Source organism: Rhinolophus sinicus, linkage group LG01 (genome assembly GCF_036562045.2).
Source record: "Rhinolophus sinicus isolate RSC01 linkage group LG01, ASM3656204v1, whole genome shotgun sequence".
NCBI classification, from domain to species: domain Eukaryota; kingdom Metazoa; phylum Chordata; class Mammalia; order Chiroptera; family Rhinolophidae; genus Rhinolophus; species Rhinolophus sinicus.
In genome coordinates, this window is record NC_133751.1 from 72,626,520 (window position 1) to 72,644,712 (window position 18,193).

The window sequence follows — 18,193 nt, forward strand, 5'->3', positions numbered from 1 at the left end:
TCATGTAAAACTTCCATTCACCCCTAAATGGAAGTTGGCTTCAGAGGAGTCCCAGGGAAATGGCAGTTCTCATGCATGGAAGGTGACTCTGCCTGAAATAGGGGCTGCCACTTCTTGTGAGTTTGCCACAACCCTCTTGTTAAGAGACACTATCCCAGGAGATGCTTAAATTTTTGAATGACTAATTCCAGTTTTCACTGGGGATTGACTATAGGCATGAGGGGAAAATACATGGTACAAGATGGAGTCCGTGCCTCCAAGAACTGTACCAGTGAATCCACTGTTTAAGTTATCATTCTCCCTTGTGTTTTCCTCATCTTCCTCTTTCTCATTTCTCACTTTTCCAAGAACCCACAAGGTCAGTGCTGCCAGGAGCAAGACAGGTGTAGGTTTCACTTAGAATATTTTGTCCCCACTTAGGACAGTTCACATATTTACTCGCTATATCATTCTCCACGCAGGTGCTTGAGATGAAGGACGATGTCCCAGGATTGTTCAGTACAAGAGTTATTGGTGGAATGTTGTTCAGTACATTTTCTATAAAATGTAGGTTCTATATCTATGAGAATAAACAAGAGATAGAGAAACATAGTCCATGTATTAGAATGACAGGTAGATAAAAAATATGTTCTTCAAATATCTGATGATCCACTGCTTAGAAGAAGAATTAGACCCATTTGTATCAGCTCCAGTGGATTAATTTCAAACAAAAGATTCTGAATTGCAAGCAGGTTTTATCTTAGTATGTCACCCATCCAGAGCTTTGACTTGAAGTTGGTGTATTCTCTCTTTATGGAAATATTCAAGCATAAGCTAATCTTATTTTCAGAAGGGAATTCAAGTTGTTATTAGGTGGTTGGGCTAGATCTTTAGTGTCTCTCCCAAACCTGACAGCCTATGGTTCTTAGGTACAAAGGGTTGGTAGAGAATCATGAAATTTATGTTGTTGTGTCAAGATCTCATGTTTTGTCTTGGAATTATCATGACATTTTATCTGTACTTCTGTTTTGTCTACTTTGTAGTCTACATATCATGCATGTCTTGTCTTCTTGGCTAAATGCTCTGGAACGAGAACCCATGTCTGATTCCTCCTTTAATAACCCAGAGTGTTTCGTACAGTGATTTGTTCATGAAGGGACTTAAAAATATTCATGGAGTAGACAAATGAATAAGCAAATATACAAAAACATATGCAAACATAAGAATCCTTGATTTCCCCCCACCCCACCCCACCCCCGTCCCCGTCCCCAAACCTGGTTTTCCCAATGGTTATGTAGTCTATATTGGTTAATAGAAGCATCCATTACCCATTTGATCAAACCAAAAACCTGGTCATCCTTCTTCCCATCATGCTCTACATTCTATCCATTGGCAAGTTGTGACCCAGCTCTAATTTCAACTAATATCACATTTCAATGACTTATCACAACCTCCAACAGGATCACTAGTCTAGACCAGGAGTCAGCAAATTACAGCCTTGTAGGCCAAATCCAGCCTGCAGCCTGTTTTTGTAAATAGTTTTAAAGGGAAATTGTCACACTCATTGTATTTACATATTGTCAATTGCTGCTTTCAGGGCTGAAAGGGCTGAGTTGATGGCAGAGGTGTACAGAGACTATATGGCCCACAAAGTCTAAAATATTTACTATATGGTCCTATAGAGAGAAACTTTTCTGATAGGAATTATCAGGTTTTCTATCACACATCCTATTTTTGTTTTTATAGTGCTTTAAAAATGCAAAAATCATTATTAGCTGGCTTTCCAACACAGGCCACGTACCAAATTTGGCCCATAGGCTGTATGTCATTCACCAACCTCTGTTCTAAGTAAACGATCCTTTTCAAACATAAATCAAATCATGTCATTTCATGTTAAAAATCTCCAAAGGTATCCAATTACATTTAAAATCCAAATATCTTACCATGGCCTTGTAAGACCTTTGGGATCCAATACGATCCTCTCGGATTTGTAGTCACGTGCTTCATTCGATTAGCTTTGCTCTGTCCACTCTTGACTCTGGCAAGACCTCCACCTTGCCAAGTGTGCCACTGCCTGAGGACTGTGCACTCTTCGTCTCCCTGCCCAAAGTTTTCATATAGATCTTAGGATTCGCTCTGCTCATTCAGTTCACAAGGTTTTACCTCACTAGCCCAAAATAGCTCTTATTCAGCCCTCTCCTGCCCCTGGTCATTCTCTATCTCTTTACTTTGCATGATTTCTTCAGATCACTTGTGTAAAACTAAGTCATTAATCTTCTTGTGTACTTGTCTCTTGTCTGTCTGTTCCAGTAGAATGTGAGCACCCTGAGGACAGAAACTTTGTGTATGTGGCTCATGGCCACATGGCCAGCTCCTACTGGTGCCTGGCCCCTAACAGGTATTTAATCAATATTTGTTGAATGGATGATGGGTATTTATATGTAGTGACTATCTCTTCCCTTCGGCAACTGATTAGATTCCTGGGAAAGAATTTACACTGACCTTCTACTGAAAGGACTGTGTACTGGTGTTTTTTTCATCTGCTGTTCATGTATATCTTCAACAGCCAATGGGAATCTTTTCCATCCTTGAAGAGGAATGTATGTTTCCTCAGGCTACAGATGTGACTTTTAAGACCAAGCTCTTTGACAACCATTTTGAAAAGTCAGTTTATTTCCAGAAGCCTAAGCCTGATAAGAAGGACTATGAAGCTCACTTTGAACCTGGCCGTCATGCAGGAGTGCTAAGTTACCTCTAGACCTCCAGCCCTGACTGTTTCAAAAGCACTCAGCCCAAGTCCTTAGATACTATATAAGTAAAGTTCAGATTAATTGAAGAGATGAACAAAATAAATCTAAGTTCCAGAAAAAAAGTTGTTGTAGCCTTTTAGCACTTAGGAAATGAAATACATATGTGTGTGTATATATATATATATGAATATATATGAATATACATATATATATATATATTCCCCCCTTCTTCCGTTTCCCCTCCCCCCCCACCCCCCCAACTCCTGGCCCCACCAACTGGTCCTGGCAGCCCAGCTCCAGGGAGAGAGAGCCATTGCTCACAATCTTAGCTGTAGAGGGTGCAGGTCACTGGGCCCATGTGGAAATTGAACTAGTGACCTCGGCATTAGGAGCATGGCACTCCAACCACTCAAGCCACTGGACTATCCCTGAAATACCTACATCATAATAGTATTTCATGTGCGCAGAGGTCAAAAATCTCAAAATAGACAGTCACCCAACTCAAAGTAAGAAATTCAGAAAGTCATGGAAACCGTCAAAGTCATGGGTTTTTCCTTATTTATCCTTTCTTTTAACTTAACATTGTATGAATGAGTGATTTCCATTGACCTTTTTATTGAAGTTTTTTTTTTTTTTTTTCCTAATTCTCTCATAAAGAAGTAGTCACTGTGAAGTAATGGTCTCCAACCTACGGCCAACGAAGGTTTCTGATGACCCTCACTGCTTCTTCTCATTTCCCCACAGGTGTGTGTGTGTGTGTGTGTGTGTGTCCCTTTTTTTTTTCTCCTACTTTTGTGTTTCTAGTCAGTGATTCTGGATGGAACAGAAAGAGAACTGATAAAAGGTAAAATAATACTTCAACTGAAAAATGAACTGCCAACTGTACAGATATGCTTGTAATCCTCTTCTTTGATATTCTTGAATAATAATTATGATATTTACGGTAAAATGCCATTATAATTGCTGATATTTCTTTCTCAGTGCTTATTGTGTGTCAGAGACAACTGGATTATTTCATCTGTTCTTGCCTATAAAGGAGTGCTGATGTGAATTGTTTCCATTGGAAATACCATCCATTTCTTCCCCTCTCCCCTCCCTCCTCCTTTTTTCCCCTTTCCTCCCTTCCTGTTCTCGTTCTCTTTCTTTCTTTCTGAAACATAAAGCCAGAGAATCTCTTTGAGTTGAACAATGGACTTCTGGAGTATTATTCAGTATTGTTATATCAAACTGATTTAAAGTTAAAGGACTCATATAATTTGTGACTTTGTTTTTAAAGGAATGCACAATTTGCTATGTTAATTTATGTATTCCTTTCTTTTGCCACCTAAACTGCATGTCTTTCCAAAGGTGCCTTATAGCATCAGTGGCTGGCTTGAAAAGAACAAAGACCTTCTTAATGAAACAGTGGTGGCTGTATTTCAGAAGTCATCTAACAGACTCCTGGCAAACCTTTTTGAAAATTACATCAGTACTGACAGTGGTGAGTCAAAAAGCCTTCCCTCATTTTTCAGCCTCAGAATGGAACCCATGGCTGCCTCAGCGTTTACAACACTCCTTGCTTCTTTCCTGTGATAGCTGTGTCTGCTCCCTGTGGTCTGACTCATCCCCTCTTATTAGCCTTTCTGTCCTCAGGCTGGTGGTTCTCCAGGGAAATGGTGCTCGAACATAGACATATTTCAAGGAGCCTGCTCTGGCCTGCTTTTATTGTCTACTCTACCCAGCTGCAAAGAGAGAACAGCAAACCATATTTTGATAAATGATTTTGGGGAAATAACAAGTCCCTTTAATATATGTTACCCAAACATCTTGGAATTCTCTTTCACAGTGCTTTTATATTATAACAACATGGTGGCTATTCTAAGCTTCATGAAGGCGGGGATTAGGTCTGATTTGTTCAATTGTAGCCTCCAACATGTAGGAAATGCCTGTTTAGCAGGAACTCCATAAACATGTATTGACTAACTAATAACCACTCTTGTTTAGTAGTTAGTGATTTACAAAGCCCTTCTGATACATTATTTTACTCAATCCTTGCCATGACCGTTTCAGGTACATATAGAGGGAACTCTCTCCCTATTTTACAAGAACATGTCTAGAAAAATTAAGCAGTGTCCCAGTTTCACAAATCTAAATGGAAAAGCCATTTCTGAAATATAGAAAGCAGGACCTCTGCTACCTCGTCAGGTGCCTATTCCACTCTCACTGTCTCCCGGTAACAAAACAGAGAGATGGACAGGCTACTCATATTTAGTATGCAATTCAGACTTCTGCATCACGATACAAAGGATTTGCAGATACTGAGCCCAAGTTACTAGCATCAGCTTCACAATTGGACTTAATGCTAGCTACAGAGGGAAGCTCCATGATTCATATCAAAAATCACAGACTGGCAGCCCCTGAGCAGAACCTGGCCTTCAAACATGGTTGTTTGGTCCACACAGGTTAAAAACATCAGAAGATTTCACATACATATTTGGATTTCCTTTTTAAAAAATTTATTTTTTTTTGAAATTATGAGAAAATCTGGCCAGCCTGGGTTCAGATGTCCTCATGGCAACCGGACAGAGTATACTAGCTGTTCTTTAAGTGGGGTGTGTATTCTCAGCTCCTAACATTCTCACCCTCCTATTATCTTACACCAGCTTCAAGTTAACGCCCGACCCCCATCAGCTGATCGACGTGGTCAGGGAATGGAGAGATAATTTACTTTCCCTGGTTTCATCAGTACCTAGTGACATAATTCAGGAGAGTACCCAAATCCTGTGGGCCTGCTTCGAGAGGAAGCTGAGAAATGGAAGCTATTGTGTGTGGACACTGATCATCTTCAGGCAGCGCATTTACTGATTCGAATAGCTTCTCAAGTACCTCAGAGGGGTCTGTGAGATAGTGGTCACATTGCTTATGACTCCCAGATGAGTAATTTTCTGATCAGAAGAGATCAGAGAGTGGTTTGGGCAGAGAATTAGAGAGGAAACCGTCTTCTGACTCTTCAGGGTGTGCTATGTTCTTTGGAAATAGGAAAGCATTATCCAGAATGTCCTTTTTCATAATCCTTTAAGCACCCTCTGAAACTACTTGCCTCTAAGTTTCTGACCCCAAACATCAAATTGCCTATTGTAACCTTACTTGCTTCTAGGAAACCAAGTACTTAAAACCAGTTATTATTTAAAGCAAAAAAGTAATGGAAGGTAGTAGTGTTTCTTTTCCATGTATGGAGAAACTTAAGTACAAAGAAGTCAAGTGATTCACTTGGAGGGCCTGGGGAAAGTCAATAGGACGATCCTAATTAAACTTTGTGACATCTGCCTCAGCACAGTTGCTACTCAGGCAGAAAGAATATTTTATTAGTTTTCCATACTGATAGCTGGTCTATTTTCTCCAGATTGCCTTTGGATTTTGTTGTTGTTCATCTTTGTGAATTAGTACTTACTATACAGATGTTTGTAAAACAATTTGGCTTAGCTTAAGTTCTTTTGCTTCAAGAAAATGGAAATAGATTGTTTTTTATAAATTATAAAAGTAATATATGAGTGCTACCAAAAACACAGACAATACAGAAAAACTAAAATGAGGAACATAAAAATTATGTATAATCTCACATAGATAAAAACTGCTAACATTTTTATGTATACTCTTCCCAACATTTTTTATGTATATAGCCACCCATAATACAACGACTCTTGAAAACATGTGTAAACGCTCAGGATCATAATATACAAACTATTTGGTAACCTCCTTTTTCTCTTAAGGTAAATCCTAGAAATCTTTCCATGGCAGTTATATGGATCCACATAATCATTTAAAAGGTTGAAGTGTTTCATTGTATGCCTACTCTTTCATAATTTAACCAATCTCCTATTGATGGACATTTATTGATAATTTTATTTTTTGCATATTTCTTTTGTAATGACTAAACAATGCTGCATTGAGTGTTTTTATACAGTTGCCTCATTATTTCCTTAAGGAAAAGCTCTAGAAATAGACTTTTTGTGTTGAGACATAAGTATTTTTAAAGCTTTTGTAGATATTGCCATATTGCTTCTAGAACTTTGACAAATTTATGCTTTCATCAGCAGGGTATGGTAATGTGACAAAAAAGAGCTTTCTAAATGTTTTTTTTTCTTTTTTTAGCTCTACAGTTTGGGAAGAAAAAAACGCAAGAAAGGAGCTTCATTCCGAACGGTTGCATCTCTGCATAAAGTAATTTTTAATTGCATCTATTCATATATTACCTGCCTCACAATCTTCATGTTATTACTTACTTGAAATTTCACATCTTCAAATAAGAATATAACGTATCTGAAGTTAGTCATGTTGCAAAAGTTGAAGTTTATTTTAATATTGATTGGCTTTAGTGGACACTGTTAGCTTTTGAGAATATTGGCTCATAACAACTCACAGTTGCCAAAATTGCTGTTGGCCAAATGGAAAGCTAAGCTGTCTCCCTACCCTCAGCTACAGACTCTGGCCCCTCCCTTGCCTCAAAGTGGGACTAAGCAGAATCTATGTGATAAAGATTTTTCAGACAGAAAACTTGAGAAACAATTTCTTTCTTCAAACCATTTTATTGCCCAGCCATAAATTATTGCTATCAAATTCAAAGCAGGTAGATATGATTTACAGCAGAACCATGTCTGTCAGATAAATATTGACTTGCCATAGGAAAGAAATCATGTATGTTTGGTAAACAGGGAAGAATCTTGAATTCATTGTTTTATTGTTGGTAAGCATCTTGGCTTTAAGATTAAGTTGATAGAATTGGAGACACTTGTGAGGTGCATTAATTTTGTTAGTGATTTACAAAGTGATTTTGTGTTTGTTACGGTGTCTATTTTAGGAAAATCTAAGTAAATTTATGACTAACCTGAAATCAACAGCACCCCATTTTGTGAGATACATAAATCCTAATGTAAACAAAATGCCAGGTAAGAACTAGACTTCTTTGTAATCCATACTAAGGGTATACATTTGATTTGTGGAACGTCCTTTTAAGAAACATTTACCAGTTCCTTTATAGAAGGGTTGATTTTCAGATTAAAAAAAAAAATGAAAGTAAGTTAAAAGTGAGGCCTTTAGAAACTCCACAAGATTGCCTTTGAATTGAGATTCAAGTGGATTTACAGAAGGATTTCACAAAGCAGGCTCAATTGCATAACATTAGAATGCTGGATATTACCATTTAAATTTCTTCTTGAATTTCATGCTAAAACGTGGATGAGCTTCTTGCCATTGTCTACAAGGGCAACATATAATAAAAAGGGTTTGAGTAGTCAATTGGAGGATTAAGATAGATATATCAGCATTAAGAAAATTATTTGGTCTGAATTATCTAAATTGACCATAAAGACAGTTCCTAAATCCATTTCTAATTGTTAAGAATTCCTTCTAGTCTTCCTTCCCAGAGCTAATATCTTCCCTCTCCCTAATAGTACCCATCTCTTTAGGTATGTATTTCTGGGCAGCGGATACTTTTTTTTCGTTTTTGTTTTTTTGTGTTTCTTTCCCCCCCAGTTTTATTAAGATATAATTGACAGGCAGCACTGTATAAGTTTAATGTGTATAGCGTAATGATTTGACTTATAGATATCATGGAATGATTGCCACAAGCTTAGTTAACATCCATCATCTCATATAGATACAAAAGAAAATTAAGGAAAAAAAAGTTATTTTCTTAGGATGAGAACTCTTAGAATTTACCCTCTTAATAATTTTCATATATACCATACAAGAGTGTTAGCTATAGTCATTATGTTGTATATGTACCCCTAGTATTTATCTATTTTATAGCTGAAAGTTTGTACTTTTGTGCCACCTTCTTCCAGTTTTTCAGCATCCCAATCCCCACCAGTGGTAACTACAAATCTTGTCTCTTTTTCTATGAGTTTGGTGGTGTATTTTTTCTCTTTTTAAGATTCCACATATAAGTGATGTCATACGATATTTGTCTTTCTCTGACTTATTTTACTTAGCACAATGCCCATCCATTTTGTTATATATGGCAGGATTTCCTCCTTTTTATGGCTGAGTAATATTCCACTGAATATATATATATAACACAACTTCTTTACCCATTCATCTGTTGATGGACACTTAGGTTGTTCACATGTTGTGGCTTATTGGTGAGTGGATACTTTTTGATGAGTACATTGTTTTTGATGAGTAGAGGAATGATGAGATATAGGAAGGTGGTGGTGAATTATTATTTGTATTTATGCCTTTAATTGTCAAAACAAAGTTTTTACTGACATTACCTTGGCTTGCTTTTGGCTTGCTTTGCCTATATCATGGGTTTAGAAATTTCTAGCCTTCTGGCTGGAATTACAAGTTTCTATTGAGCTTGGTTGGAGGCTGTCAGCTTCAAAGTTGTGTATTTGACAAGCACTTATGTCTTCAGAGCACTAATCACCCTTGAAATATATAGCCAGATGTTGCTGATTCTGATTTCCAAGGTTCTGTAGTATCTTGCATTTTTATTAACCTCCTATAATTAAGGCCCCGATCTTGACAGTCTGTGACCTATTTTAGGAAAGTGTGATGCTAAACAATGAAGCTGCAGTTTGAGGTTTTGCAAAGCAAACATTTCATGCTCATTCATGCTGTATATTTTTGCCTCATTGTTTCGTATCAGCTGGGTTTCTGAATGCATCTAGGGACATTGCTTCCATCTAGCAAGGAATCTAATTAGCTGCCTCTATTTTGGAGTAATTCTGGTACCTATTAGAGTTGCCGCCCATGGAGTCAGCTCTGATTTCAGCAGGACTTTGTTTTTTGTTTCCTTAAGTCACAAGACAAAATTATAAGAAAAGCTTCATGATCTAGTCAAAACAGGTCTTCACATGTACTTAAAGGGAATGAGTGTGCTCGATTTTTAAAGTGTCATAGGGCCTCACTTTTGTCACTTCTTATGTATCATGTTTCTGTTTATGAAAGGGATTGGAGTACAGGAATATCGTGTATGGCTTAGAGTTTATTGCTGTGACTCTGGGCACACGCAGAGTCATCTTATTTCCATTTTTCTTATAACACTAAAGTAAGGTTTTGTGTTAGGGAGAATGCTGCTTGAATTCTTCCAGAAGACTTGCTGAGAGCCAGATTCAGTGGCTCCTTCGATGGTTTTTTAAAGGCTTCTATTAGAGATTACTGCTATAGTAGTGCTTCTTTCGATGAAAGAGGAGGTGATAAGAGGATGCTTATACTATAGAATAAAACTTAGGTGCTGAATATAGGCTGGAATGTTGTCCAGTCCTTCCTAAGGCAATAGAGTAAATGGAATTTTGTTGTTGTGCCATCTTATTCTTTCTTTTAATTCCTCCTTTTTATAATCCCTTTCCCCTACTTAGAGGTGGCAGTTTCCTTTTGAATTCTTATTTCTCTCTAGCTGGTGTTTGGCTGGTGAATAAATATGATACCAGCCATTTGCATTCTAGCAAAAATGTATTTTTTTTCTTCTTCTGGGAGTATTTGCTTATAAAATCTTGACTAACAGCAAACTAAAGGTTTGTTCCCTGTTAAAGGAATTTCAAGTAAATTCTATTTGAAGACTCCCATGTAAGATGACGGGTACTGTGAGTGCCGCCAGGCTGGCAATGAGTGGACTATTTAGTGCCTATCATGTAGAAAACACAAATTCTAACTCTTTGAATCAAAAGATGCAGCAATTAGGACAAAAACAAACAAACAAAAAAAACTTAATGTAATAATTTTTTCTGACACAGATTCAAAGCGACCTTTTTTCTTCAGGTGTAATGGACCCTTACTTGGTTCTACAACAACTGCACTGTAGAACTGCACTGTAATGGTGTCTTGGAAGGGATTAGAATATGCTGTAAAGGTTTTCCAAACCAACTGCTGTATGCTGATGTTAAACAAAGGTAAACACACATCCCAGGATCCAAGAAGCCTGAGATACTCCATTCTATTTTCCTCTCTTTCTGGGTGTTTAAGCATGTATTGTTTGGTTGATGTCCTCCAGAATACAAACTGATGTGATTTGGTGGTGGTGAGATATATGATGACAGAGTTCCATTATTATTTCCTCTTAAATTCAACATCTATATAGCCGTAATATCTTTAAATCTCTACTAATGGATAATAGATCCACATGTAGAAGAAATATATACAGAAGAAAGATATGGAGGCTGGATTGAATCTCTGAAATGGTGTATGTGTATACTTAATTGTAGCTGCCATCCAAGCACGCTTTTGTTTAACTGGCAAATATGTGAAAGGAAGGAAGCCAGCAGAGTTTGTGGCAGGAAAAAGGAGAGGCATCTTTGCTTTCTACTTCCTGAATTCTAAAAGGATAAATTATAGGTCATCAAGCAAATGTGAGCAAACTATGGTAGTGTAAATAGAGTACCTGTCCCAGAATTAAGAGGCATTGTTTCTAGTTTCCCACCGGCTTACCGTTGGGTGAAGGAATCTTGAAATTTATGGTCTCTGCTTTTTATTTTCTTACCTGTACAATAGACACTTAAGCCTTCCTCTCCTTCTCTTGCTGCTCCCATTCTCTCCCTCCCTCCCTAAACGATCAGAGAGTCAAATGAGGTTGTTGCTAAAATACTATGAAAAGTATAAACTGTTTCACCAAACTAAGAAATTATTGCACATATCCTCATTATTATTGCCAAAAGTTTTGTGAAAATTGAACATATTGGTTGGAGATAGAAGTCTGTATCTCCTTTTACCTTATTTGACCAGATTACTCTTTATTTGAATCATATGACCCCGACCCAAGAATTTATTCGTTATCTGTTTTAAATTAGGTACTGCATTCTGAACCGGAAGGCCTGTCCAAGGAGCAAGTTTACGAGCAGCAGAAAAGCAGCTGAAGAATTACTTGGCTCCTTGGAAATAGACCATACCCAGTACTGCTTGGGAATCACCAAGGTAACCAGAACACTACAAAGAACGCATTTAGAGAAGAGTGGGAAGAAAAAATGTGTATCTTAAAATACCTATGAAAAGTTCAATTATAAGGCATGTTACAGCCCTTGTGACCACAAATAATACAAAAGAGCTCAACTGAAGGTAGAAACTTCCATGCTATTTGAGAGAGAAAATTCAGTGCTTCTTAAACCTCAGTCTTGACTACATTTACATTTTTATAAATATTCATCTACACGAGTTTCTGCCTAGATATAAAATACTGAATCAACGTTAGTGTGTTAAAAAATGTTTATGTATACCAGAGCTAGAAAAAGGTGAATCAATTTGCTGGAGTGAACTTGTCTGTATGTGATCTGATTCAGTCACAAGTACTATTTTAGGAAATTAATTCTAGAAAACTTATCTGAGTAATTAAAAACTTTAAGGTCAACCCCACTACCCAAAAATTAATCCAAAGTTAACTTCCTCAAATGGGATTCTGCTTCTTCTTTGATGATCTTGGTAGGAACCACATATTTTGGGAAACTTCTGACTAATAGATTTGGTTTTATCAGGTTGTTCCTAATAACACTTTAAGGACTAAATGACTTGGAGAATTGGAAGGCCTTGGATGAAGAGCTTATAGGAAAAGAACTCTGTAGGATGTGATTACAACATGTTATTTTTCTTCCACACACTCTGTTTCCACTGTTTGTTGTTCTGCTGATTTTCACTACTGGTGCCTTGCTTCCTTGTTTAGTTGTTGTTGTGTATATTAGTCATATAGACCGGGGTTAGCACAAGGTGAATGAGTCTCCTAAGTAACAAAATTTAAGAAAGCACTCAGGGTTATGCAAGTGCTGACTTGAACAGCCCCGAAAGTGATGGCCTTCCTAAAATTTGTGCCTTAGGTACTTCACTCACCTCAATCTTGGCCATTCATAATGATTATGAAATCCTTTAATGCCTAGCCAAAAATGTCTTTCTTTAGAGCAGAGGTCAGCAAACTATGTACTAAGGGCCATCTCTATGGCCTATTTTTTTTTTATATGACCCACTTGCTGAAAATGGTTTTCCATGTTTAAAGCATTGTTTAAGAAAAAGAAGAAGAGTCTACGAAGACTATGTGGCCCATAAGGCCTAAAAGTATTTACTATCTGGTTATTTACAGAAAAAGTTTGTGAAACCTTGCCTGGGCCTCTTAAAACTTAAACCAAATTCCCAAGACAACCTAGACATTATCAATAGATAAGGGAGCAGACAATCTAAGTTCTTAAGGAACCAATAAAACCAAAGAATTAAATAAAATATTTTGTAATCTTAAAACTTATGAACCAAACTTTCTAAAATGTACATCTTACACATAATATTCAAAAAAATTTAAGAAATAGAACTGATAAACAAATCAATTGCTCATAGGGTCATTCAACACACATTTACTGAATACCCATTGTGACTGGAACTAACATCTGACTTATTTCTTTTAGATGTTTTTAAAAGCTGGCTTTCTGGGCCAACTGGAAGCAATAAAAGATGAAAGACTATCTAAAGTCTTCACATTGTTCCAAGCCAGAGGACTGGGCAAACTGATGCGAATCAAATTCCAGAGGATTCTGGCAGAGAGGTATGGTACCCCTTTCCTGCATCCCCATCGCTAGGGTACCAGTGTGCCTCAGTCAGTGTGACCTTACCTCATTGCCTTATCAAGGTAAAGAGCTGCCCCCTCTGCTTAGGCTCAGACATAACTTAAAAAAGTTGAAATCATGGAACACCAACCAGAGCACAATGGGTTTTTATTGCCTTACTCAACCAAGTATAAGCATAATTCATATATTTCTTGCATTGTTTCTAAGCTTTCCCTTTGGAAGAATTCCTTACAGTCAAAGAAATCTGGATTTCTGAGGGTGACGTGACTCACAACACCTAAGAGAAGCAGACCTGGAAGGGTCTGCATGTATCCCCTAGCAACCTCTCTGTGGGAAAGTTTGCTGCCAAGTGTGGAGGTGTTCTGACCAGTTCACACCTTCCCCTGGGTCAGAAACTGTGGTTCTTGGTGACATGTAACCATAATTCTCTCACTTCATTTCTGGCAGGTTCTCTAGGGACATTTATCATCACATTTGGACACTTAGGTGTAGGTTTTGTCTGTTCTTTAACAGACTCATTCAAAGCAAGCTAGTAAAATCTCCAAACAAAGGGGCTGTGAGCAAGAGACTCTGCAGTTGTGATATGTACTTTTTCTGTAGCATACATTACCTTCAGGAGAGAGGTCCAGAGCACTTAGTATAATTTGTTTAATAAACAATCTGTTAATTCCTTCTGTTAATCTGAAGAAGTAAAAGATCATTATGTGATGATGTCAGAGATATTAGAACAACATCTCTGAGTCTTCTATGACCCTCATCTAGAGCTCAGTGTGGTGGGAGTTTATGGGAATTTGGGGATCAGGGGACATGGCTTCTAGCTTGGGTAAGCTATATAACTTGGGTAAGACCCTTAATTTCTCCATACTTCACATTCTTTATCTCTAAACTATGCATTCTTTCTAAATCATATGATGACTTCTAAAAATTATTATCAAATATTTCAAACACAAAAATACAGAAAATATTGTCATATGCACTCACAGAGCTATCATCAAAGTATATTAATTCTGAACAATTTTTCTGTACTTGCTCACAACTTAAAAAAATAAATTAACAAAGGTGAAGCCCCTTGCATATTTCTCCTTTGATCCATGTTCTGTAAAGATATGGAGATATATAACTATGCAGATATCCTTAAAAGGTGACTTGCTTTTTCATGTTTCTAGTTTTCACATAAATAATATTCTCTATGTATTATCCTGAAATTTGTTCTTTGCATTCAGTATTAGCTTTGAATTTTATTAATGCTAATAAATCTAGTGCTAGGTTATTGATTTTAACTGTTGTGTTTTATTCCATTGCATGCGTATATAACAATTTCTCCAGTTTCCATTTCAAGTAAATTTGCAGTTCTTTTCTATTACAAACAGTTCTGCAGTGACAGTTTTATAAATGTCTCCCCCTGAACATATGTAAGTTTCCTAAGGATACTGTTACTCAAAATGCTGGTCCATGCTGATACTTTGTGGATAGCAGTTTTAGGCTATACACACCTTCAACATTATGAAATATTGTCAAAATGCTTTCCAATTTACTCTTCCCATTGCTCTGTTTCCCACCAACTTGTGGTATTTCATACTTCAAAATCTTTTGCCAAACTTTGTCATATTTCTGACTTTGGGGGAAGCTATCATTTCCCTAAAATGATGTTTTCTATAGTTTGTTCTTTGTTTGTTTCTAGATACAATATATTGTGTGGAGGACATTGCTTCCATCTTATTTTTACCAGGAAATGGTTGAATTCTTTTTCTGCATCAACTGAAATAATCATGTGGTTTTCTCCATTAACCTATAAATATATTGAATTATATTAATGGATTTTTAACAAAATGCCTACTTTGTTTATGAAATATTATCTTTTTCATACACTGATAATATTATCATGAGGATGTTTACATCAGTGTTTATGAGTAAGTTTGACTTGTAATTTTCTTTTCTCTTGCTGTGTTATCTGACTTTGGATCAACATTACCTTAACTTAATAAAAGAGTTGAGGAATGTTTCATCTTTTCAAAACATGAAACAATTCATTGTGATTATTCTTTGAATGTTTGGTAAAATTTTCCTATAAAACAATCAAGACCTGGTGTTTCTTTTGTGATGTTTTATAATTTTAATTCAATTTATTTAATATTTCTACGTGTATTGAGATTTATTTCTTCTTGAATGATTTTAGATAAGTTTTCATTTTTTTTAAAAAAAGGAACTTTACATTTTTTTTAAACTTTCCAATTTGCTAGATTATGGTTTTTAACCTCTAATATACCTATGATATTTTTCTAGAGCACAATTCTAGATTATTATAATCCTAGAGTATTATCATTCCTAGTATTGTTTATTTGTGCCTTTTCTTCTTTTTATTCATCATTCACATCAGATGTTTAGTATATTTAATAACGACTTTTTTCATTTTCTTTCTTTTTTTTTTTTCTAGTTTGCTAATTTCTGATCTCATTGTTATTCTTACCTTTCTTCCACTTTCTTTGGGTTTATTCTTTTCTCAATTCACAATTTTTTTTGGTGTATCTAATCAGCTGCTTAATTCTTCTACTGAGTGTCTGATTTCAGTGACCATACTTTTCAGTTTAGACACTTTATTTGGTCCTCTTTCAAATCTATCTGCCCTTTTATCATCATCAATCATTTTTTCTTGCTTTTCAATTTTTTCCTTTATGCCTTTAATAATTTTTAACAATTATTTTATGGTTTCCACAAGATTGTTCAATTATCTGAAATTCTTGGGAATTTAATTGCATTTTTATTGTAGGTGCTCACCCTCACTGATGGTTGATTTTTAAAATATGTTTTATAATTTTGAATTATAAGCTCATCATCAGAGGGGATTTATCTAAGAGAATCTCTGGTGCTTGATATTAGGGTGTTTCCTTCAGTGCAGTTTTATGTTTTCCCTCCCCAAGGGCCCTAAGGGTATTTATTACCGGTATAAAAAAAGATCATGCTAATTTCTTGTGTGTTTCTGTAGTAATCAGGTAATATAAACTTCAAGCATTACAGTGGTGCTGGTTCATGTTTAAAAAAAAAAAAAATTCCTACGGTAGGATGTTTTTCTTCACCCTAAGCTCAGAACAAATCAGATGTACTTCTCTTTGACATTTCTCAGTGCCAGTGGGTGAATTTTTTAATTTTTATTTTCATTAAGGGTGAAATTCTTTGACGATCTCATCCTGTCTCTTTATCCATGTGGATTTAAAACTGCAAACTCCTACAACACCAAGACTATCCTCTATTTTTCCATGAAGATGGCCAAGCTGTACATGCATTCACTTATTGCTCAGAATTTTAGCTCACTCGTTATTTCTCACTCCTTTTCAGGCTCAGCTCTCATTTAAAGGCTATTTGTGATGAGAGCGTTTTCAGGATATCTTATCTACAATGTTGCCAGCCTCAGAAGTCCCACATCGGGCTTTTGTCAGACTCAAATGAGAGCCCAGATGTAGAAGTGCTTTGAAGACTAATGAGAATTCATAAAGACTCCTAAAATGATGTGCTTATTAAGAATCTTAATTTGGAAAATAACTCCCTTATTGTCTGGGTTAACTTGCTTTTCTGTTTTTCTCTCTTGATGTAGCGACATACTTCTTTTGATCCAGTGGAATATAAGCGCTTTCATGGCTGTGAAGGACTGGCCCTGGATGAGGCTCTTCTTCAAGATCAAGCCTCTTGTTAAATCTGCCAGGATGGGAAAGGAGGTAGTTGGGCTGAAGGAAGAATGTGTGCCACTGCAAAAAGCCTTGGAGAAATCCGAATCTGAGAAGGAGGACCTGAAAGCAAAGCAAGTCTCCCTTATTTGGGAAAAGAATGACCTGCTTCTTCAGCTGCAGGCTGTGAGTGGCCCCACCATTTGTTCTTCAAATCAAGTTTTTAATTAGATTCCCTGTTTTGCAGGCCGGGTTGACTTGAAAATAATAGAGCTTGTGCTTTTCAAATACTACAGAATTTCATCAAGCATAGACAATGGAAACAGTTAAAGGGACACCCTGTTTCACAGAGAAGTGATTTCATTGACAGGATGTCTTTGAAAAAGAGACAAACTCTTAGATGGCTTTAACTATATTAAAGCACCATAATCTGTCATGGGTGCCAGGAAGCTCTGGATTTTAATTTAAATTCTGTACCTAGCCCATGACGCATTAGCAAATCAGAGCACAGGATTTTAATAAGTCCTGAGAAAAGCTTTACTGAGATCTTCAAGTTTATTGTAGTATGCTCCTGGTTGGTTTACCTGATTTTGGTTTCCCTGCTTGCTCCTTCCCTTGTCCAAATCAATATTCCTAATCAGTTTAGTTCTCAAAACAGTAGTTCTCAACTTTGGATTTGCATCAAAATTATTTGGGAAGCATTAAAATAAAAAGAAAGATTCCTAGACCCTTTGCTCAGATATGTTGGTTGATTAAGCAGACTCTATGTGGGTCCAAATAACCTGTATGGCTGATTCTGACATCCAGCCCGTTTCGAGAACCATTGTCTTAGACAAACATCATGTTGCTTCCCTGCTAGCAAGCTTCAGATCCTGCAGTGCGTGCATTATAAGCTCCAAACCCTTGGCTTTTGTGTTCGAACCTCCATCTCCAATCTGATGCCAATGTGCCATTTCTCACTCCTTTCCACATTCCTTCTCTCTAGTCACCAGGGGTACTGTTATTCCCAAACATCCTAAAAGCATGGATGGGACTGTATCCATCATTATTTTGTTCTCCAACAACTTAGAACACTGCTAAGTTAAAAAATACTGGGCTCAAATATAATTATATAAATAAAACAGTTTTTCCTGCTTTCTGAATGTATTGAAAACAGAAAATTTAGTAATTTCAGACTGGCCCAAATTATTTTATTTTGGGGTTGTGCTGTCCATCAGTGTTCCAGGAGGCCATATTTTACATAAGAATTTACACCCAGACACACATTTCTGACACATATTTAACATAGCAG

The 18,193-nt window shown here is 36.6% G+C and overlaps 1 protein-coding gene across 1 annotated transcript in view; it reads left to right on the forward strand.

Annotated features, from left to right (window-relative positions):
* Window positions 1-18,193, forward strand: part of MYH15 (myosin heavy chain 15) — a 128,492-nt gene that overhangs the window by 41,660 nt on the left and 68,639 nt on the right. The window contains 10 exon segments of the mRNA XM_074319470.1: window positions 2,546-2,719; window positions 3,534-3,536; window positions 4,077-4,213; window positions 6,869-6,929; window positions 7,567-7,654; window positions 10,470-10,501; window positions 10,503-10,600; window positions 11,495-11,618; window positions 13,085-13,221; window positions 16,833-17,088. Of these exon segments, the coding sequence (XP_074175571.1) occupies window positions 2,546-2,719; window positions 3,534-3,536; window positions 4,077-4,213; window positions 6,869-6,929; window positions 7,567-7,654; window positions 10,470-10,501; window positions 10,503-10,600; window positions 11,495-11,618; window positions 13,085-13,221; window positions 16,833-17,088 (1,110 nt within the window).